Source organism: Lynx canadensis, chromosome A3, assembly GCF_007474595.2.
Source record: "Lynx canadensis isolate LIC74 chromosome A3, mLynCan4.pri.v2, whole genome shotgun sequence".
Classification (NCBI taxonomy): Eukaryota; Metazoa; Chordata; class Mammalia; order Carnivora; family Felidae; genus Lynx; species Lynx canadensis.
The window spans coordinates 119,066,361-119,087,934 of NC_044305.1; the positions used below are offsets into that span (position 1 = coordinate 119,066,361).

The 21,574-nt window shown below is 42.1% G+C and overlaps 2 protein-coding genes and 1 long non-coding RNA gene across 7 annotated transcripts in view; all 3 read right to left on the reverse strand.

Moving 5' to 3' along the window:
- Positions 1 to 1,357, reverse strand: part of DRC1 (dynein regulatory complex subunit 1) — a 43,037-nt gene extending 41,680 nt beyond the window's left edge. For both annotated transcript variants that reach the window (XM_030311480.1, XM_030311479.1), the window contains exon 1: positions 1,132 to 1,357. In XM_030311480.1, coding sequence (XP_030167340.1) covers positions 1,132 to 1,283 — 152 coding nt within the window. In that variant the 5' untranslated portion in view covers positions 1,284 to 1,357. The remainder of the gene's footprint in view (positions 1 to 1,131) is intronic.
- Positions 1,358 to 3,515: 2,158 nt separating this feature from the next.
- LOC116737993 lies at positions 3,516 to 11,010 on the reverse strand. Its single transcript, XR_004343446.1, has 3 exons — positions 5,670 to 11,010; positions 4,839 to 5,018; positions 3,516 to 3,762 (listed from the first exon to the last, which is right to left on the reverse strand). It is a non-coding gene; the product is annotated as an uncharacterized LOC116737993 (long non-coding RNA).
- A 247-nt stretch (positions 11,011 to 11,257) lies between these two features.
- Positions 11,258 to 21,574, reverse strand: part of SELENOI (selenoprotein I) — a 41,871-nt gene continuing 31,554 nt past the window's right edge. For 2 of the 4 annotated variants that reach the window (XM_030311487.2, XM_030311486.2), the window contains exons 7-9: positions 19,523 to 19,571; positions 17,969 to 18,057; positions 15,370 to 15,458 (exon numbers count right to left, since the gene is read on the reverse strand). In XM_030311487.2, coding sequence (XP_030167347.1) covers positions 18,025 to 18,057; positions 19,523 to 19,571 — 82 coding nt within the window. In that variant the 3' untranslated portion in view covers positions 15,370 to 15,458; positions 17,969 to 18,024. Of the gene's footprint in view, positions 12,656 to 15,275; positions 15,459 to 17,968; positions 18,150 to 19,522; positions 19,572 to 21,574 lie in introns of those variants that run through there. The other 2 variants (XM_030311485.2, XM_030311488.2) reach the window with 2 other exon arrangements.

The window sequence follows — 21,574 nt, forward strand, 5'->3', positions numbered from 1 at the left end:
GATGAATAGGCAGAGCACAAAGGATTTTTAGGGCATTGAAACTATTCTGTATGACATTATAATGGTAGATACTTGTCACTCCGTCTTTGTCCAAATCCACAGAACACCAAGAGTGAATTATAATGTAAACTATGAACACCGGGTAATGATGATGTGTCAAGGCAAGTTCATCATTTGTAACAAAGGTACCACTCTGGTGGGGGATGTTGATAGTGGGACAGGCTGTGCGTGTGTGGAGGCAGAAGGTATATGGGAAATTCCTGTGCTTTCCATTCAATTTTGCTGTGAGCCTAAAACTTCTCTTAAAAAGTAAAGCTTACTAACGTTGAAAAGCAAGATCAAAATACTAAGAATGTTTTGTGACACATGAACATTACACGACATTCAAATTTCAGTGTCCATAAATAAAGTTTTGTTGGAACACAGCCACACCACTCTGGGCCCCTTGTGTCCAGTGGCCAGCAGACAAGAAGTCACCATGGTAGGGTAGCTGACCCCGAGCAGCAGGACAGGGTATAAGTGCTGTTAGGCAGTGATGGTGTTCAGGAATTCAGAAGATTATGCAGGTGCCTCTTGGCACCCCCTTATGACAGCCCGCTGTGTCTGTGAACGGACAGGTGCAACAACCCTAGCCTGAGAAGGTCATGATTATCAGTCTCAGACCCTTCAGGAACGAGGGAACGAGGTTGTGTGTCACACAACCAGATAAGCCCCTGGGACCAGCAGAAGTGACAGCTGAGGTCCACTCCAGAAATGCGTGTGGAAGGCAGGCAGGTTGGGATGGAAGGAGGAAAGAAAGACCTCTGAGGGCAGTTCACGGACGGCCTGTGTCTTCAGTGTATTGCTCACAGTGCATGGCATAGCAGCGTCTCAATAAAAGTGCTGAAGGGACTATTATTTCCGTCTTTGACTTTACAGGTGTATTGAATGTCTTAATATCCCGTACTTTGCTTGAGCCCTCTGGAAGAAACTTTTCCTATCTCATCGAGAAACAAGTCCCGCTCACACGTGGGGCCCGCCGGCCCCTCCCCGCAGGACCTCCCGCCCCAGGAAGGCGCCCGCCTCGTCCCCGCCCTGCGACTCCGTCACCCCGGGCGCTCCGCTGCGGACCCGCCCGGACCCCCGGCTCACCGCCTCCGGGCTTCCAGGCGCGCCGCGATGCGGAGACGCCGGGCCTGGATCCGCTCCTGAGGGTTGTTGGAGTGTATGGACGGCCCGAGAATCGGGGTGGACGAGTGTTCCTCCTCCTTCTCCAGGGCCCCCAAGGGCCCCGGCGGATTCATGGCAGGTGCCTCCCGCCGCAGGCAGCTGCCTAAGGAACACCGCGAGACCACCGCCCGGTTGCCAGCAACAAGCCGTTGCCAGGGTGCAGTCACCTGACCTGCAGCTGGCGTGCGCGCGCAGGCCTCCTCAGGCTCCGCCTACCGGCATCCAGAACGTGGTGCCAGTTGGTGGTTTTTATCCTGGAGATAATGCGCCCGAGGCTCCACCTTGGAGGGGTGAAAATTACATCACTCAGCCCTGTACAAATAGCGCCTAGCATAACACCTAATGTGTAGTAAGTGCTCAACCAGTGTTTGCTGAATGACAGGTACAGATGTATCTGTATGCTCCCTGCAGTTATTATATTAAAAAACTGGCATGACCCCAAAGTCCATCCATCAGTAAGGGAACTGCTCCAGCTTTCATTGGATAGAAGCCAAGGCAGCCACCAAGAATGGGGCTGACCTAGAAAGGCATAAAGCTATGTTACATGAGGGAGAGATGCAGCCCAGTATATGGAATGTGATCTAAATTTTACTTGAAATATATATAGTACCTACACGAGAAAAATGAACACAAAGCAGGGCCAATATCAAGTTACTGCCTGTGTTCTCTTCTAGGATCTTTATGGTTTCAGTTCTCGCATTTAGGTTTTTAGTCCAGTTTGAATTCATTTTTGTGTGTGGTGCAAGAAAGTGGTCCAGTTACCTTCTTTTGCATGTTGCTGTCCAGTTTTCCAACATCATTTGTTGAAGAGACTTCTTTTTCCCATTGAGTATTCTTTACTGCTTTGTAGAAGATTAATTGACCATCTAGTTCTGGGTTCATTTCTGGGTTTTCTATTCTGTTCCATTGATCTATTTGTCTATTTTCATGCCAGTACCATAGTGTTTTGAGGACTACAGCTCTGTAATATAACTTGAAGTCCAGAATTGTGATGCCTCCAGCTTTGCTTTTCTTTTTCAAGGTTGCTTTGGCTACTCGGGGCCTTTTGTGGTTCCATACAAATTTCAGGATTGCTTGTTCTCGCTCTGTGAAAAATGCTGTTGGTATTCTGATAGGGATTGCATTAAACGTGTAGATTGCTTTGGGTAGGATAGACATTTTAACAATCTTTGTTCTTCCTATCCAGGAGCATGGAATATCTATCTTTGTGTTATAGTTTTCAGAGTATAGGTCTTTCTCCTCTTTGGTTTATGTCTAGGTAACTTATTGGTTTTGGTGCAACTGTAAATGGGATTGATTCCTCAATTTTTCTTTCTGCTGCTTCATTATTGGTATACAGAAATGCAACAGATTTCTATACATTGATTTTGTATCCTATGTGTTGCATGCAAGTGTTGAATCACTGTATTGTACATCTGAAACTAATATTACACTGTATGTTAACCAGCTGGAATTTAAATAAAAAATTAAAAAAAAAAATGGATACATGCACCCCAATGTTCATAGCAGCATTTTCTACAATAGTCAAATTATGGAAACAGCCCAAGGGTCCATCAACTGATGAATGGAAAAAGAAGATGTGGTATATATACAATGGATTATTACTCAGCCATAAAAGTAATGAAACCTTGCCACTTGCAACGATATGGATAGAGTATTATGTTAAGCAAAATAAGTCAGAAAGACAAATATCATATGATTTCTCTCATATGTGGAATTTAAGAAACAAAACAAACAAGCAAAGGGGTGGGGGGGCAAACCAAGAAGTAGACTCTTAACTATATAGAGAACAAATAGATGGTTACCAGAGGGGAGGTGGGGGGAGGGGGTGGTTAATAGGTGATGGGGATTAAGGAGTGTACTTGTTGTAATGATCACCGGGCATTATATGCAAGTTTTGAATCACTGTATGGTACACTGCATGTTAACTAATTGGAATTCAAATAAAAACATGGGGGGGTGGAGGGGGAGAAAGAATTAAAATGTATATTTGCCTAAATATACAGTGCTTTCATAAAGCTTTCGATTTGGCAAGAAAAGAAAAAGAACACAAAGTAGTGGGTATCTCGGGGGGCTGGGTCCACAGGCGGTTTTAACTTTCTATTCTAAACAAAAAGTTTACCGAGGCACCTGGGTGGCTTAGTTGGTTGAACCTCCAACTCTTAGTTTCGGCTCAGGTCATGGTCTCACGGGTTTGGAAGTTTGAGCCCCACACCCCTCTCTGCACTGACAGTGTGGAGCCTGCTCGGGATTCTCTCTCCCCCTCCCTCTCTGCCCCTTCCCTGCTTACTCTGTCTCTCTTGAAATAAACTCAAAAAAAATTTTTTTTTAATTAAAAAAAGCTTACAAATAACAAATCACTTTTGACATAATAAAACAGTTGTTGTGTTGTTGTCTTTAAAGGGTCGTAACAGGAGATCCTGAAGAGACTGCAGCAGGCCAATGTCACGGGTGAGAGGGTTGTGGGGGAGGGTTGTAGGTGATGTCTGCCGTGATGACTCACAAGCATCCAGAGTCTGGTCCGCCTTGGTAGGCACTACTCCAAAAGCAGAGCTGATTTGAGAATGGACTTACACTAATGAGCTCATGAAAGAAAAAAAGGATACCCTAATTCGAGCAGGACACTGCAATTGACATACAAAGCTTGTTTATTTATGGCTTGAGACCAGCATATGTCTGTGGCTGATCTACAAATGGAATCCAACTATAACTGGCAAGTTTCTTGATGCTGTGCGATTGGCTGTAAGGAACTCAAGGGTCCACAGTGGGTATAACTTGCCACAAAGACTAGGTAGGTCAAGTCCTTTCACCCCCATCCCTGGGTAAGTTTGGGGTAATACATGCAAACCCTTCTGGCTATATGGGCTTCCTTTGCCAGGCTACAGGCTGGCCGTCTACCTTCAACGTACAGTCTTTTTCCAGACTAGATTTTAGTATACCAAGTCCAGTCACATACTTAATTCCACATCCATAAAATTACACCAGATCGCCTTAATTGGGGTTTGGGGATTCATCAGACATTTACATAATTTCTTGGCTTAGTCTTGTCTCCCAATTTGTGTGAATTTTACTACGATTCTCAGCAGGCAATCTTATTCAAGTTATTTTGGAACTGCCTCACCATCATCACGTACTGACAACAAAAGGTACAAAGGATGGTACAGAGAAGGAAAGAAGGGAAGTCATGAGTAGGTCATCAGGCTTAGGGAAAAGTTCAGAGGCAAAAAAAATAGAGAACTAGATGTTAGTAGAAACTGAGCACCTACCTCAGACCGCCCACCCACTGTGCCAAATACCTCCGTGCATCATTCACAGCACATGTGCATGATCACAGTAATGTTACTAATCCCATTTTATAAGCGAAGAATTGGAGGCTTAGAAAAAATAAGTAACTTGCCCTGGGCCAAAGCTTGCCAAGCTGAACATGACTAAGAAACAGTCATGGCATTAAAAGTTTGGGAGGTCTTGAGCAACTTTCAGAATGAAAGCAAAAAGACAAGTGGAAGGAGCAGATACCAAGTTCTCCTCAAGGAAATTTGGGAGCAAGGAAAAAAGATGCAAAGTAGGAAGAAAAGCAAAGACACTTTGGAGGTGCAGGGTCCAAGCCTGGACGGACCCAAGCTGCTTACCTGGTGCGTGCCTGCTATGTGTCAGGTACCCGCTGGGTGTTCGAGATTTGCGGACAGAAGGGTAGGAGGAACCGCTGGGGCAACCGAGAGGCTGGGTGGCGCAGGGGATTAAAAGCACACCGCTGGAGAGGCAGCCCCGGGGCAAAATACGGGGCATCTTCCCCTCACCTTCTTCAAAGCCTGTTAGAGACAAAAACTTTAAATGCCTGCTGCCAGAGCTGGGAACCACTTCCGATGTAAAAGATAGGAAATATTCTCAGAAGCAATGTTAGAAAATAGGAGTTTTTTAAAATAAAAGCTTGTGATTTATAAGCTGAACTAAAGTGTGGGTGTACTAAGTGTATGTCATTAGATTCTTGTGGAATTAGCCTGGGAAATTAACACCATACATTTTTCTGTGAGAAAATGTGTTTAAGACAACCACCTTCCCAACTAATTGAAGTGTGACCCAGTTATTATTATACACTGCCCAGCACCCAGTTCTGGGGCAGTCAAGAGCAGGACACTATGAACAGCTATTACTGCCACCTGCCTGGTACTCGGCTTTCTCAAGCAAGTCACAGGGTTGTAGAACACCCAGGAGCAAGCAGGCGGATCACTCTTTAAACACACAAAACAAAAAACCTTGCACTATGCTCCTCTAAAGTAATCAGTGATTCTGAGACAGCATTCTTCCCCCTCAGAGCACCCTCCCCTCTTGCATCTACCAAGGAAAAATAAAGAAGACAATCCGAAAACAGTTAAAAGGATTTAAAAATTATTTACTCTTTACTTTTATTACAATAAATATTTATCAATAATAGAATGAAACAATTTTAAATTAAAACCTACTGCATTACTTTTGGGGTTCACAGCAGCAGAAATAAACATAAATCCAGTTCAGAAGGCAAGGCTTCCAGAATCCACTGGCAAGAAACAGTCAGGTCTTGATTATCGGGGCCAGCAATGGGGAACAGTAACACCAACGATGCAAAAGTAACAGTGATAGGATCTATTTGTGGACCAAACTGTCTACGACTTCACAACCCTGCAGATAAGGAACTTTTAAGCAAGTTGTAAAGCCCCATTTCTGCAAGAGCTAGATCTCTTCCCCCCTCGAGCTCTTGAGCACAACAACTGCTCCCAGAGCTGCCTTCTGGCCAGGGATGGGCCCCAACACCATTCAGAGCCAGAAGACTGAAACCTGATGGAAGCAGCCGTCTTCTTCAAAAACTGTCTTTCTGGCTCACAATCCCCGGTGGAAGGGAAACAGAAAGAGACGTATTTCACAAGGGCCTTCCGTGGGGATTGAGATGAACTGCAACTAGGAACGACTGTGGCTCTAGAGGAGGAAGAGGCTTCGGAGTTAGGGGCTACGTGCCGATTAGGTCAACAGGAAGAGACAATCTAACGAGGGTGTACCATTTTGCAGATAATCAAGAGCACACTGCATGTATATATGAATATATCATACATAGATATGCAGAAAACCTATGTGTACATATTAAATACGTATATACACACACACCACACATAACCAGATAAATGCTACATTTACCACGAACACAGCAAGTTCTAGACAGACCCATTAAGAATATGCTCCATTCAACTATCTGAAAGAGGAAATGAAAGACTTTGTGTTCCCCTTTATCTCACTGACACACTCTGCTTGTGGCACACACGTTCCAGTTGCGTAAGTGGTGTTGCTAATAGGTACCTGAGAAGGCACGGAGCCGTCCTTGTTCCAGAATACCACACACAGCAAACTGCAACGGGTCTGAGCCACACAAGGTACTAACTGATTCGGCAGGATGCCTGCCACCTGTCCTTAGTCACAGGGCACGAAGTCTTACTCAGAAAAGTAGCCATTTCTTTTCCTACAGGTGGCTACAAATTTAACCTGTTTTGTCCTACGGGAGGGGAAGGGGACGAGGTAGGGGTCAGGGAGTCTGCACCTGGGCAGTAATTCACTGCTTCCCCACTACCCAGAGGAAATGCTACTTTCATAAAACAACTAAAATTTGGAGTGTAACACTGAAGTCTGCTTTCTTGGCACGTTTTGGAACGAGCATGTCATTACATGTAGCTGGGTCTTTGTCTCCCGAAAGCTGACTCATTTCGTTTAAGTTATCTAAACAAAACCTACAATGTTAATACTGTGGGCAGTTTCAATCAGCAGTTGTTAAAGTCTGATGCTGAATGATACCAGTAATTCACACAGATATAAAATGCAACATTCACAGATCTTGTGAAATGAACATTCCTCCAGTACCGAGTTAGTAATATCAAGTACTAACTAAACGTGTTCCACGTAAGGTCAAGAACTTACTCCTTGGAATTAAAAAGTGCTCGTCAAGAATAGAAGAATCTTGGGCTCATGGCAAGTTGTGTATGCTTTAATAAAAAAAACAAAATCAATTCCAAATTTTAATGGTTACCCATAGAAACTGCTCAAGAGAAGACTTTAGCCAAAGAGCCATAAAGCATCCCCAGCATTTAGCCAATCCTGGTATCTTTAATACTGACTTTAAGTTCCATGTAGCATTAGGTACTCTATGGCCATGATCCAATTCACAAGCTTTAAAAACAGCACCACTTTGTTTTAGCCTACCTTTCTACAAATGATTCTGTGAAGAGTAAGACAATGTGAATGGACCACACAATCCTTCTGTTAGGTCCACATGGACTTTCCTATAGAGATAAGCCCTCGTTAAGATATTCTAAAATCCGTCCACGTGCCACTTTCCAATTCTGGGAACCCGGCCTTTCTGACCGAATGCAACACAGTCTCCTCACTCCGGCCACCTGTGAGAAGGCTACAGATGGCAGAACATTTTCTGCTTCCCTAAATATTAGCTCATTGAAGATCTCTCTGTCTTAAGAGCAGGTCCCCGCTTAAAAACAAACCAGAAAAATCCGCTGGATTACTATCTCTCGCATATTTGTTTATTGAAGAGCAAAGCGTAGTACTAGCATGTGGGTTAGAAAGTAAGGTTACATTTATTTTGCACTGTGGAAGCCCTGCAACGAATCAGCCAGCAGCTTCCACTCCCATGGCTTCACACGAGGAAGAAGGTACGTGTCGCCACTCTCTCTGGAAAAGCTCGACAACCAGGATTTACCAGAAACCCTAGTGTAACTGCCTGCCAATGCCAGTCATCTGGGCCACTGTCAAAGACGGAAAGTAAACTACGCAAGTCACATGGGTCACAAAATTAATAAAAGAAAAATCAGAAATTTACTTAAGCTTCCTAAAACAGAGAGAGCATCACACTTCCAAGTTTCACGGTGATTAGTTTCACACCATTTGCCTGTTAAAACTGTCAGTTAAAATATACATGTCAAAGTGCTTCAAATGCAGCACACTAATTAAAATTCCTCTTGGAAGGTTCCAGTACCAGCAGCTAATTTAGGAAGGTTATTCACCCACAGGGTGTTCAAGAAAGGGCATGCTGCCTTACAAAGACACTTGAGAAGAAAAAGAAAATTCTAACTGGACTTCACAAATCTCCCACAGAGTGCTCAACCAAGTCCAGAACTGCTAAAGGCCACTCTGAACATAGGAATCAACGCAACCAAAGATTTCTGTATTTATTTTTGGCCTTTCTGGGGACCCACAGCCAAAAGTTCTAGCCCATCGGCTTCATTCTGTTGCCTCCAGCACATTCCCAGTCCTAGACCAGCAAAGAGATCTAAGGCAATCAAGGAGATTGGAATGTGGCAATATCTAGGCGCTACAGAGCAAGTTGGCGCCTCTGTCCTCGGTGGTGGCAAGTTCAAAGGAAGCCCAGGAGAAGAATGAAAGGAAGAGTCACACACAGGCTTCTAGTTAGAATAGAAAGGGGAAATGGAGCCTTTGACTCAAACACCTTCAGTTTACCTTTTTATTTTCCACAGGTGATAGAATCAAAGTCTACTTTGGCAAGCAAGGTACATTCCAAAGGTTTTTCAACGGACTACGAAATAAATTCTTGGAAAACTGAGCATTTAGGAAACTTCCAAATTCACATTTGAATTTGAAATTAGTGGCGGAATGACGATTTAAATTGAAATGTGAGAAGTTTAAATTCTGTATTGCACTAGGATCACTGGGCACTAAGGTGACCCCTTTTTCTCCTTAAAGTGGACCCGATGCCTGCTTTTTCTCTTGCATGTTCCCCCAGAGCCCAGACTCCGGGTCATGATCAATACTCTTTTGGTACCTACTTAGAATGTGGGCAACCCGAGACGTACACTCCTCTTCCCCAAACCTCTACTAAAATAAGTGACATGTTGGTAGTAGTACAAGTACATTCTAGACTAATCAGCATGGAGCTTTTTTAAAATTAGAATTAAGAGCATTTTAAGCATGGTGCGATTCAAATGCCAAGGACGATTTTGCTGTTTGTGTATTACCCGGCTGTGTGCATCGGTTGTGTGCGAATGGAGGAGCGCTGCCGTAACCCGTGACAATTTTAAACTGTGCGATGCACTGACGGTCACGAATGTTAGTAAAGGACTGGGAAAGACGGCAATAACATACTCTAGTCAGGTAAAGATTTTTCTATCCCATGCTCCCCTCAAATGTGGGGGAATTAATTTCTGTCAAGCACCAAAGGGCATGTTTCATACCATAACCTGACAAGAAACTTCTCACAGGTCTGGGTAACTCTGGTCAGCAGAGACACAAAGGAAACCTCCGGCCTGGCTAAGGCACTCTACTCTGAAATGGACAGAAAACATGCATGTGTGGCCAACCACGCCATTGCTCCCCTAAAGGCAGCTCAGCGTATGCTGGGAGAAAGGCTGGGGTGGTCCACTCACCCCCAAAGTATCATGCAGAAGCCTGAAAGATCTTGTATATTTATATTTATACTTTGGAAATGCGGTGGTAATTGGCATGACACAAATGCTCAGAGCTATTTGTAATGAAGTCCTGCTTCAGCTGCTGTATCACTACGTAACAAATGGGGCTTTCGAGATGCACTTCAAGATGGCAGACGAAACCAAGAAAACGTCAGCAGTATACTAACGATGCACAAGTCCACAGTATTCTGAAACAGTTACTCAGTTTCACTTTTATCTTGCTGACGGCCACCTTTCTTTCATCTAACGGTGCCAATGAAACTATGGCATAATTCTTTACCACTGTAGGGAAATATACAGTACAGGCACAAATAATTTCAAATAAACTTAATGCAGTAGAAAGAGAACAGAACACACTTTGAGGTAAAATAGCCCCAGAAGTACAGGACACGACCCCATGCCAGAAAGGGTGTGTGTGTGTGTGTGTGTGTGTGTGTGTGTGTGTGTGTAACTATACTGTACAAGGTGAAGAAAGCCTGTGGTCCAAATTTGTCATTTAATAAATATTTATCAGTTCTTTCCTTATATAATACAGATTACTCTCATTCTGTGTACAAGGTCAACAAAATGGTAAAATGATTAGCTCAGAAACCTTTGAATGAAGCTTTGTTCCCGGCCCAAAATAACACTTGATCCAGTTCAATTTTGCAGATGACAAAGAACAAGGTATACAAAAAATAGAGTTACCGTTACTTCATTCATTCTCTGACCTCCATGATGGCAAGTTACTAACAAACATGGAATCACTACCCACATTTTCCTGCATCAATTTCTCACCTATTTTCAGTCTCAGAAAAAGTCACCAGATATATCTCAACCTTTACAAGCCGTTTTTAAAAATGAGTACAGAACCATGAGTTAGCTCCTTGACTCCTCATTTCTAATACACTGGATGACAATGATTAGAATTTACAAATTTAAAAACTGAAATATCAATTATAGTTATTTTTACAAAGCAGCAGACTGAAATTTAAAAAGGAATACATTATAATTAAATTTAACGATGGTCACATTCATAGATAAATAATGGTAAAGAATTTAATTACATATCAACACAGTGGTGCCAGTTTTATCCAAGTGCAATCCATCCAAAAAAAAAAGGGTTTAAGATACACTCTTCATTCAAGCACAAACTTCATTCAGTGGAAAATAAAGGAAAATCAGCAAGTAAATATCCCACCACCAAACTACACGGAGACAAAGTCAAAAAGAAAGTCATGAGAAGGTGTCATGTAAAAAACAACCACATTGAAGTCAAAGGGATTTTTACCTCTGTCAGTAAACCTCAAAAATTATTCCAAGTCATTTTAAAGAGAGTAGATACTAAGTAAGGCATATATCTCAAAAGTTTTCGGGGCGCCTGGGTGGCGCAGTCGGTTAAGCGTCCGACTTCAGCCAGGTCACGATCTCGCGGTCCACGAGTTCGAGCCCCGCGTCGGGCTCTGGGCTGATGGCTCAGAGCCTGGAGCCTGTTTCCGATTCTGTGTCTCCCTCTCTCTCTGCCCCTCCCCCGTTCATGCTCTGTCTCTCTCTGTCCCAAAAATAGATAAACGTTGAAAAAAAAAAAAAAATTTAAAAAAAAAAAAAAAGTTTTCTTCAACTGGGGAAGTGGAGAAGTGGGCAAGTTGGGGAAGAAAGAATGTCTACTTCCTTATCCTGTATGAAATAAAAACACAGCACTCTCTCTTCCACAAAAAAGAGACAGGACGGACGAACGGAAGAACAAATTGAATCAGGAAACTAATTTCAGAGTGAGGTTCATAGCAGTAATTCATAGGGAGGTTCGTGAGATTCCTAACTCCAAGGTAAATTTCTCTTATAAGGAAGTTTATCTGTGTTCCTTACGAGTAATTATCACAGGACTGGGACTGTCACATGCATTCATATAATCATAGTTCGCAGGCACCAAATCTCACCAACTTGCCGCTGAGGGGGAAAATACCACATTTAAACGATGAACCATGTTAATGTGTGAGCTACAATTATGATCCATTCTCTACTAAGTCTCAGTAGAATATTTCTCTTTAAAAGAAAATTAAACCGGGGGCGCCCGGGTGGTGCAGTCGGTTAAGCGTCTGACTCTTGATCTCAGCTCAGGTCATGATCTTGGCAGTTCGTGAGTTCGAGCCCCACATCAGGCTCTGTGCTGATTGCGTGGAGCCTGCTTGGGATTCTGTCTCTCCTTCTCTCTGCCCCTCCTCCGCTTGTGCTCTCTTTCTCTCTCTCTCTCTCCAACTAGATAAACTTAAAAAAATTTTTTTTTAATTAAATTAAATTAAACCATTTGTCAAGATCTGTTCCCAAGAAAGAGAGCCAGAATACTAGAGAATCTAAATATATATATTAGCTCTCTTAGCACATGAGGACAAAAGGCATTTCCATGGGAAGGAGAAATGAGTATTTGGCAACTGTATATTGTTCTGTAATCATTTGGCATCTCCGGCTAACAGTAACTTCCTCTTATCTTTTCCCCGTATTAGATTTGGGCTATTGATAACTTCCATAGCGAAAGACCTACCACTGAAACAGTATCAAATATGAAAACATCTTGTGGTTTTCTTAATGTTATCAGTGTTCCTAAACCAATCTGGGGGCTCCAAAAATAAAAACAAAGCATCTTTAACTCTGTACGAACCAAAACATCATGGACTCATGAAGCTAACATCACTAGAAACATTTTGCTGGTCTAAAGTACATTATGCCTAACCAAAATGCCACACAGTTTTATAAAAAGTAAGTTGGGAATTAGTAGGTCCAAAATTTCGTAAATTCAGATCATTTGTCCAAGTACTATACACACTGAGTTCCCGTGTCTGTTAAGCAGATCAGTTTAGTTCAATGGTGATGGATGAAATATTTACAAGCATCTTATTTACAGTACTTCCTTCTGTAGATTACAGGCCAATACTCTTTTCTTCCGTTCCTAGTCAATCCGAGTTTGGTTTCCTCAATGAGAAGGGATAAATCTGAAAATGGTTGCTCAGCTGCTTTACCTATATAGAAAATCAGAACATGAGACGGTGACAAATACATTCCTAATTATTTTTAAAAAGCACACAAAATTCACCCACTGGAGACAACAATTTACCGACTGTAACAGCAAAACTCAGCAGAAATAACGAAGAGGCTTTTGTGGACTAGGATAGCTACAGAGCTAGAGGGCCATAGAATTCTACAGAATACTAGAACTACCCTGGGAGAGTTAGGACTTAACATGGGTCTGCCTAACTCCCAAATCTAGAATTTCTTCCAGAGCCCTCCAGACCACCCAGATTCACACCCAAATCTACTGGGTTAGTTGACACAATAATATCTAGTAGCTCAAATATTTACATATATAGACTCTCTATTCAACTGCTTACAGCATTTCTAGATAATCATTCCTAATCCTGATGAAACAGTAGAAAAGCAGATCTCTACATTTTAGGTTAGGGTATCCCTAGTGGGCAGGCAAGACCTTGGTTATGTGTCAGTTACCAAAGTTCTAGTTCTGTTGCTGTCATTTGTATTCCAATAGTTCAAATGAATGTTCTGTGTAGCTTGCAAGTTTCACCTTCTGGTCAGAAGTTGCAAAACGTGGCAAGAGAGCACAAAGACTGACAAAAAAGATATTCCTAGAATTTTTTTCAATTACTTTGATTTATTTTCCAGATTTTTAACAGTGAAAATATACTGCCTTTGTAATTTAACGAAAAAGGGTTTTTGGTTTGGTTTGGTATATGTACGGTTTCCTAAAGATATGCTTTTGAAGGGTTGTAAAAAATTAGAACAAGTATAAAAGACATTTACAACTATATTCTACTTCATGCATGTGAAATATAAAAGCCTAAGAGCGTTGACATAAAATAAAGCATTTATGTTAAGTATGCATAAATAAAAACATAAATGATTATGTCCTCATGTCACAATCCATAGTTATCGTGGATTTTTTTCATCTACTTTGTTCTAACAAATGTAGGCCGCTTTGGGGAGAACACTAAGGGAAGAAACCTAAGTTTAGCAACATATACAAGGTAAAAGGCATGACAGGTGTGCTCATTTAAAATTTTTTTTTTTTAATGTTTATTTTGAAGGAGAGACAGAGCGTTGAGTGGGGGAGGGGCAGAGAGGGAGAGACACACACACACACACAGAATCCCAAGCAGGCTCCAGGCTCTGAGCTGTCAGCACAGAGCCCGACACAGGGCTCGAACTCACGAACCACAAGATCGTGACCTGAGCTGAAGTCGGACACGTAACCGACCAAGCCACCCAGGTGCCCCTACGTGCGCTCATTTTAAAATATTATGACAGAAGACATGTGTCTCAAACTGAGTCATGGTAGAGTTCCTTTCAAAACAAGCATACCAAATAAAAGCAGTATTTTAAGAGCCAGAAAAACATGAATACCCTTTTACATAACCTCATTGCTATGAAATTATCCTCAGAAAATAAAATAAAGAAAAATATATTACTCCAGATTGTTATTGTTGTTCTTGTTGTTGTTATTCCAACCTTATTTGTAATGGTGAAAATCTGGAAACAACCTAGATGATTAAAATAACTGGATCATAATTAAGTAAACTGGGTAATTATTAAGTAATCTCCTTGCTGGAATACTGTACAATTAAAAACCATAATTATAAGACCATGCTAAAATACATGATTAGAAAAGAATGTTAAAGTGTGAGGAAAAGAAAATAAATTGCATGGCTCTGATTTTCATTTTATTATATCTACCTTAGTCCATTTGCCCTGAAACTAGCCTCTTTTTAGAAGAGAATATTAAGGTTTGCAAAATACTTCTTAAATCCATTCTCTTCTATAATTCTCTTAATAAAAAGTCCCCTAAAGCTAAAGAAGCAAGTATAGAGGGACACCTGAGGGGGCTCACTCGGTTGCACATCCGATTCTTGACTTCAGCTCAGGTCATGATCTCACCGTCTGTGAGTTCGAGCTCCATGTCAGGATTAGGATTCTCTCTCTCTCCTTCGCTCTGCCCCTTCCCTGTTCACACTCTCTATCTCTCTCTCTCAAAATAAATAAATAGGGGCGCATGGGTGGCTCAGTCGGTTAAGCGTCTGACTTTGGCTCAGGTCACGATCTCATGGTTTACGAGTTCGAGCCCCACATCGGGCTCTGTGCTGACAGTGCAGAGCCTGGAACCTGCTTTGGATTCTGTGTCTCCCTCTCTCCCTGCCCCTCCCCATTTGTGCTCTGTCTCTGTCTCTCTCTGTCTCTCAAAATTAAATAAACATTAAAAATAAATAAATAAAATTTTTAAAAAAGTATAGAAATAGATAATCAACAAATGGGATTACTTGGTCTCATATAACTAAAAGCACACAAGAGCTTACAATTCCATTCACCAAGAAAACAGTTCACATTTGTACCTAAAAACAAGAACTCCTCATAGTAACTATTGAGTTTTAAAGTTATTTGTAGTTACTGTAACATACTCATCAGAGAAACAATATCTGATATTATGTACCTGGATATTATCCAATATTTATAGGGACTATCCCAATTCTTCCAGCTACTTTCATAAGCAACTTTCTTTTGAAATTTTTCCTTCGCCACTTTTCTACTACTTACAAGAACCAAATAGAACCAATTTTGCTCTAGATGACTCACCACTCGTACTCCATAATGGATGTGGGCCAGAGTGAAAACAGCTGTTAAGGTATACAGGAGAATGCTCTCAACGTAAGAGGCTACTCCTAAGTTTACCACCAGGACAACCAAGAAAAGAGGAACCAGCAACCAATTCAAAGTTGGGCACCGAGTACTGCTCATTTGACAAACAATCAGCTGACACTTGAAGTTAGGGAAAAGGAAAAAAAAAAAAAAAAGAATGAAAGTTTAATTAGCAAAGCACTTCATTTTCTTAAAATATAATTTATTGTCAAATTGGCTTCCATGCAACACTCAGTGCTCAATCCAACAAGTGCCCTCCTCAATGCCCATCACCCACTTTCCCCTCTACCCCAACCCCCATCAACCCTCAGTTTGTTCTCTGTATTTAAGAGTCTCTTATGGTTTGCCTCCTTCCCTCTCTGTAACTTTTTTTCCCCCTGCCACTCCCCCATGGTCTTCTGTTAAGTTTCTCAAGATCCACATATGAGTGAAAACATATGGTATCCGTCTTTCTCTGCCTGACTTATTTCACTTAGCATAATACCCTCCAGGTTCCATCCACATTGCTACAAATGGCATGATTTCATTCTTTCTCACTGCCAAGTAGTATTCCACTGTATATATAAACCACATCTTCTTTATCCATTCATCAGTTGAAGTACATTTAGGCTCTTTCCATAATTTGGCTATTGTTGAAAGTGCTGCTATAAACATTGGGGTACAAGTGCCCCTATGCATCAGCACTCCTGTATCCCTTGGGTAAATTCCTAGCAGTGCTATTGCTGGGTTGTAGGGTTGATCTATTTTTAATCTTTTGAGGCACCTCCACACCGTTTTCCAGAGTGGCTGCACCAGTTTGCATTCCCAGCAGCAGTGCCAGAGGGTTCCCGTTTCTCCACATCCTCACCAGCATCTATAGTCTCCTGATTTGTTAATTTTGGCCACTCTGACTGGCGTGAGGTGGTATCTGAGTGTGGTTTTGATTTGTATTTCCCTGATGAGAAGTGATGTTGAGCATCATTTCATGTGTCTGTTGGCCATCTGGATGTCATCTTTGGAAAAGTGTCTATTCATGTCTTCTGCGCATTTCTTCACTGGATTATTTGTTTTTCGGGTGTGAAGTTTGGTGAGTTCTTTATAGATTTTGGATACTAGCCCTTTATCTGCTATGTCATTTAGCAAAGCACTTCAAAACAAGTCACTCCAACATTTAAAAGCATTCCAGGGGCGCCTGGGTGGCGCAGTCGGTTAAGCGTCCGACTTCAGCCAGGTCACGATCTCGCGGTCCGTGAGTTCGAGCCCCGCGTCGGGCTCTGGGCTGATGGCTCGGAGCCTGGAGCCTGTTTCCGATTCTGTGTCTCCCTCTCTCTCTGCCCCTCCCCTGTTCATGCTCTGTCTCTCTCTGTCCCAAAAATAAATAAAAAACGTTGAAAAAAAAAATTAAAAAAAAAATAAAATAAAATAAAAGCATTCCAGTACTTGAGCCAACACAGTTACACAACATTATTAAGTTCAGAAGTTCTCAACTGCTCAGAAGCCCAACGGAACCCCTGTCCCACCTCCAAACCCGTGGACTCTCCGAGTGTCAGACAAGGCTGGAAAATAATTTAGTGAGGATGCTATAGAAGGCATTCTTCCGCTAGGTAACAGTTTGGATAAAAGGAATTTCTCCCGATTTTAAGATGGCGTGATAACAGAAAAGAACTTTCAAAATAGCCTTGTATAGCTCCACACACCTAAGTTTCTTTATAGTGATGAAGAGATGCTATCTCCAATTCAGTCATATTGTCATTTTAACACCTCAAAACCTCTCTGGCTTCCTTTACTGCCAATACCTTACTCAAATCTACTTTTATTCCTTCAGAGATAATTTTTTAATACAATGTATTATTTTCAGATCTTTAAACCCTGCGAAATCAGTAGGACCGGTGATCATGAACACATATTACACACATGGAAACATAAGCTCAGTGGCTAGCTTTTAAAGTAAAAACTTATTAAGGACCTGACCGGAGCTAGAGCACATGCTCCCGGGTTGTCAGGACTATTAAGGTCTTTTCTCAACTGCACCCGATCTCTCCTGGCTGCTGTCTTGCTGGGCCATGGCAGAGAAAGGGCTTTTGAAAAATATGTTGTATTTATTACAAAGTTTTTACACCTGTTCTTAATTTTAAAATCAGCTGATTTAAAAATGTGTGTGTGTGTGTGTGTGTGTGTGTGTGTGTGTGTGTGTGTGTTTTCTCAAAAACCCTTTTTAGTTTCCCTAAACTAATCATTAGATCTGCAGTCATCTGGAAAAGGAAAAAATAATTTTTAGCATGTTCTGTTTTTGGGTTTATTACTCTTTAAAGTTTCTACTATAAAATATCTTTAAATTAAAATCTGTTTATTTTTAATTCTAAAGATTTCTCCAATTATCACATTTTGTCATATATTCCTTAGATATGACTTAAATGAAAAAAAACCTGGGGCGCCTGAGTCACTCAGCTTAAGCAACTGGCTCCTGGCTTCGGCTCAGATCATGATCTCACAGTTAGTGAGATTGAGCCTTACGTTGGGCTCAGCGCTGACAGCCAGGAGACTGCTTGGGATTCTCTCTCTCTCCCTCTCTCTCTCTGCCCCTCCCTTGCATGTGCTCTCTCTCACTCAAAATAATAAACATTAAAAAAAAGAAAAAGAAAAAACCTTACTGTGATGTTGGCAAAGGCTGTTCCAACCATAAAGTAGAATAGTCTAGGATGTATCTCTAAAATATCTGAAGGTGACTGAAGGATCCATGCTGTAGACAAAATGAAGAGCAAACATGGAGAAAAAAAGGGAACCATAGCTTCATAGACTGAATTGTGTTTCAAGGTGTTATTTTTATAGCTTCTGGAAAAAAAAAATCAAGTAATACAAAGAACATTATTACAATATAAAAATCATTCCGTATTTGTAACTTTTGTAGTTTTGAAACTTTTTTCACACTTATCCTCTTAATTTACACTCACAATAATCCCACAGCATACATAGAACCAACATTACTAAACCCCATTTTACAGACAGGTTAAGTGACAACGTGAGAACTCAAATTTATATAACTTCCTACCAAGTGGCAGGGCCAGGACTAGAATGGAAGCGTTCTGACCCCGGGGCCTCCAGAACGTAAAGATAAATAAAACCTGATCTTTTGTTTTACAAGGCTTATGCTCTACGAGGGGAAATAAAATGAACACAAAACAGCACTAGCAAGTACCTGGCTGTGTTATTATGATACCAAGTGACAGAGAATCTAAGAGCGCACGACTCTGCACTGAGACTGTCCTAGCATATCTCACTGTCTCTGGCCACACACTCCCATACATGTTTGCTCATCTGAACAAAGCCCCAAATTCTTGTCTTGGTTCTGTCACTGACAACATGATTCTGGACAAGATATTTTGCCTGATGAGGACCTCATCCTTGGAAGAAGAGGAAATGTCTCAATCTCTAAGGTCTTCAGAGCTTTAAATGTTATGGTTTCTATGAATGGCTGCCAGCTGCCATCGACAGGGAAGATTCACAGAGTGTGGCCTGACAGGATTCTGCAAGACAGATCTGAGAACTGAAGGATGAAGTGGGAAGTACAAGTGTTTCACGAAAAGGAGACAGCACTAGAGGGAGGTGGGGGCCAAATTACCAAGGAGAGAAAACAGCAAAGTACTTTCAGGGCCCGTAAGAAAATTCAGCGTGGCTGAGCAAAGGTGAAGTGCAGATCAGAGAAATGAAACTCTGCCCAGGCAACTCCCACAGTATCCCCGGCCCCCCTCCTCGGGGCGGGAATTTTTATATAGTGCGACTTGGAAGTCAGCATAGATCCGGGGTTTGGTCCTAAACTACACAAATTCAGAAATTTAATTTTATGATCATGCTGACTAAACTTACACAGAATCAATTCATAAAAACTTACCATCAATTTCTAAAAAGGACGTAAACCTGTCACTATTCAACGGGAACACACTCCTTCCCAATTCACTCACAAAAAATGACAAATTAGAAGACTTGTCTGGTGAACCAAAAACTGTAACAAAAGAACTAGTAGTTTGTGCTGTAGTTGAAATGACCACACAGCCACCGTAGATACCCTAAATGGTCCTAAACTCATCCCAGATTCAAAATACAGCTTTTATGACCTTCTCAAAATGTCCAGATTCCAAAAGCAAAACAGATCCTAAAATTCATCTAACAACTGTCACACTTCTTGCCCGAATAAATAAGGTACTTACCTGAAAAAGTTCAATAAACTCATCGGAAGAGTCACACATAATGCACAGCCTAAAAGGGAGAATATTTAAGTTACTGTGAATTGTTATTCAAGAGGGATTTTGATAATTATCGAATACATACAAAATATGTAATAGTTTTAGACCCAGTAATTCGCAGGTTCGGGTTTACTTCTGTAATGAAATTAAATACATTTCTGAACAACAGTGACAACCGGAAGAGCAGCAGGGCAGTCTGGTGGTTCAGTGCGGAAGCTCGGGAGCCAGACTGGGCTCGAATCTCGGTTGTGCCAACAGGTTATGTGATTTCAGGCAGATTAACGCTTCCGTGCCTCAATTTCCTCTTTTATAAGCCAGAGATAGAATTGGCCCTGCAGGGTTTTTGAGAAATAAGGGAGTTATTACACATAAAGACACCTGGAGCAGGGCTTGGCATACAGTAAATCGCACGAGTGTGAGTTACCGATGGATTCCGCGGTTTCCCATTGCCACTGATTTTTCTTTCCCAAGCATTCTTCATTTCTCCGCCCGCTCCGCCCACAGACACCAGTTCTTTCCCCTCAGACCTAACAAGGACAGCCCTCCCAGGAAGCCCTACCATTGCTTCTGCTGCCCTCGCTCTCTGCTAGCTGACTCTGCTATTCCCAATCACTCGCCAGACTTTTCCATGGCCTTCCTCAGTACTCTTTTATTCCTTCTGCCTTCCCTCTGCAGAAACTGCACTCTTGAATTTACCAAGTTCTCCTAATGATCAAATTCGATATTCTTTCTTCATTCCTGACTTCTAAGTGAGAGGACTCCATTGACTCCCCACTAACTGTAATTCTTTCCTCCCTTTGCCTTTGTGACTCCATCCTCCCAATGTTCCTGTCAGCCATCCAGCTACTACGTGTGGTGTCCTTTATTGGCAACTCTGTCTCCTGCGCATTCCTAACTGGGCATTCACCTGTGCTTCTATCCTCCCTCAGAGAATCCTCTCTTACAGCTTTAACTAGAAGCTTCTTGCAGATGACTCCAAAAGCTGGCAATGTACTCTTGGGCAAATCAGACAATCTCTCTGAGCTTCAGACTCCACAGTTGTCCAATGTGGATGGGTTCAATGATTTCCTAATGTCCCTTGCAGTTTTAAAATTCTCTGATTTGCTGGGGGGGGGGGGGGGGGGGCGGTGGCGGCACCTGGATGGCTCAGTCAGTTGAGCTTCCGACTTCGGCTCAGGTCATGATCTCATGGTCTGTGAGTTCGAGCCCCACGTCCGGCTCTGTGCTGACAGCTCAGAGCCTGCAGCCTGCTTCGGATTCTGGGTCTCCCTCTCTCTCTGACCCTCCCTCATTCATGCTCTGCCTCAAAAATAAATAAACATTAAAACTCTCTGATCTGGGGCACCTGAGTGGCTCAGTCAGTTTAGCATCTAACTCCTGATTTCAGCTCAAGTCATGATCTCACTGTTTGTCTGAGCCCGATGCACTGACAGCATGGAGTCTGCTTGGGATTCTGTCTGTCTGTCTGTCTGTCTCTCTCTCTCTCTCTCTCTCTCTCCTCCCCCCCCATGCACGTGCATGTACTCTCTCTCCCTCCCTCAAAATAAACAAATATTTAAAAATAAATAAACAAAAATAAAACTCTCTGATTCTACAGATTATAGAGATGTAACTTCCTGATCTTTCTCTCTGTCAAACTCCAAATCAACACATGTGGCAAGTTGGATACTTCATTTGGATATTTCACTGTCACTCAACAGATGAGCCCCAGCTTACGCACTCCAGACTCCCACTGACCACACTTGGCCTGGGGTGAGAAGGTGGTCAGTGCAGCTGTGGCCTGAAGGATCAACGACAGAAAGAGATTCCTTCAAAACAGCTCCTAAGACATTTTGCTAAAATGAGATGGAAAAGACTGGAACCCACCAAACAGAAATCCCATCTGGGAAGATGAATTACTCTGCCACTCCCGAGCCCAACTGGAACAAAGTTCCTCAAGTTAGAAGAGCTTAGAGAGAAGGAGAAGACAGGCTGGTGTCCTCAGAAATCTCTAGCAGGTGACTTGGCCTCGTGCTG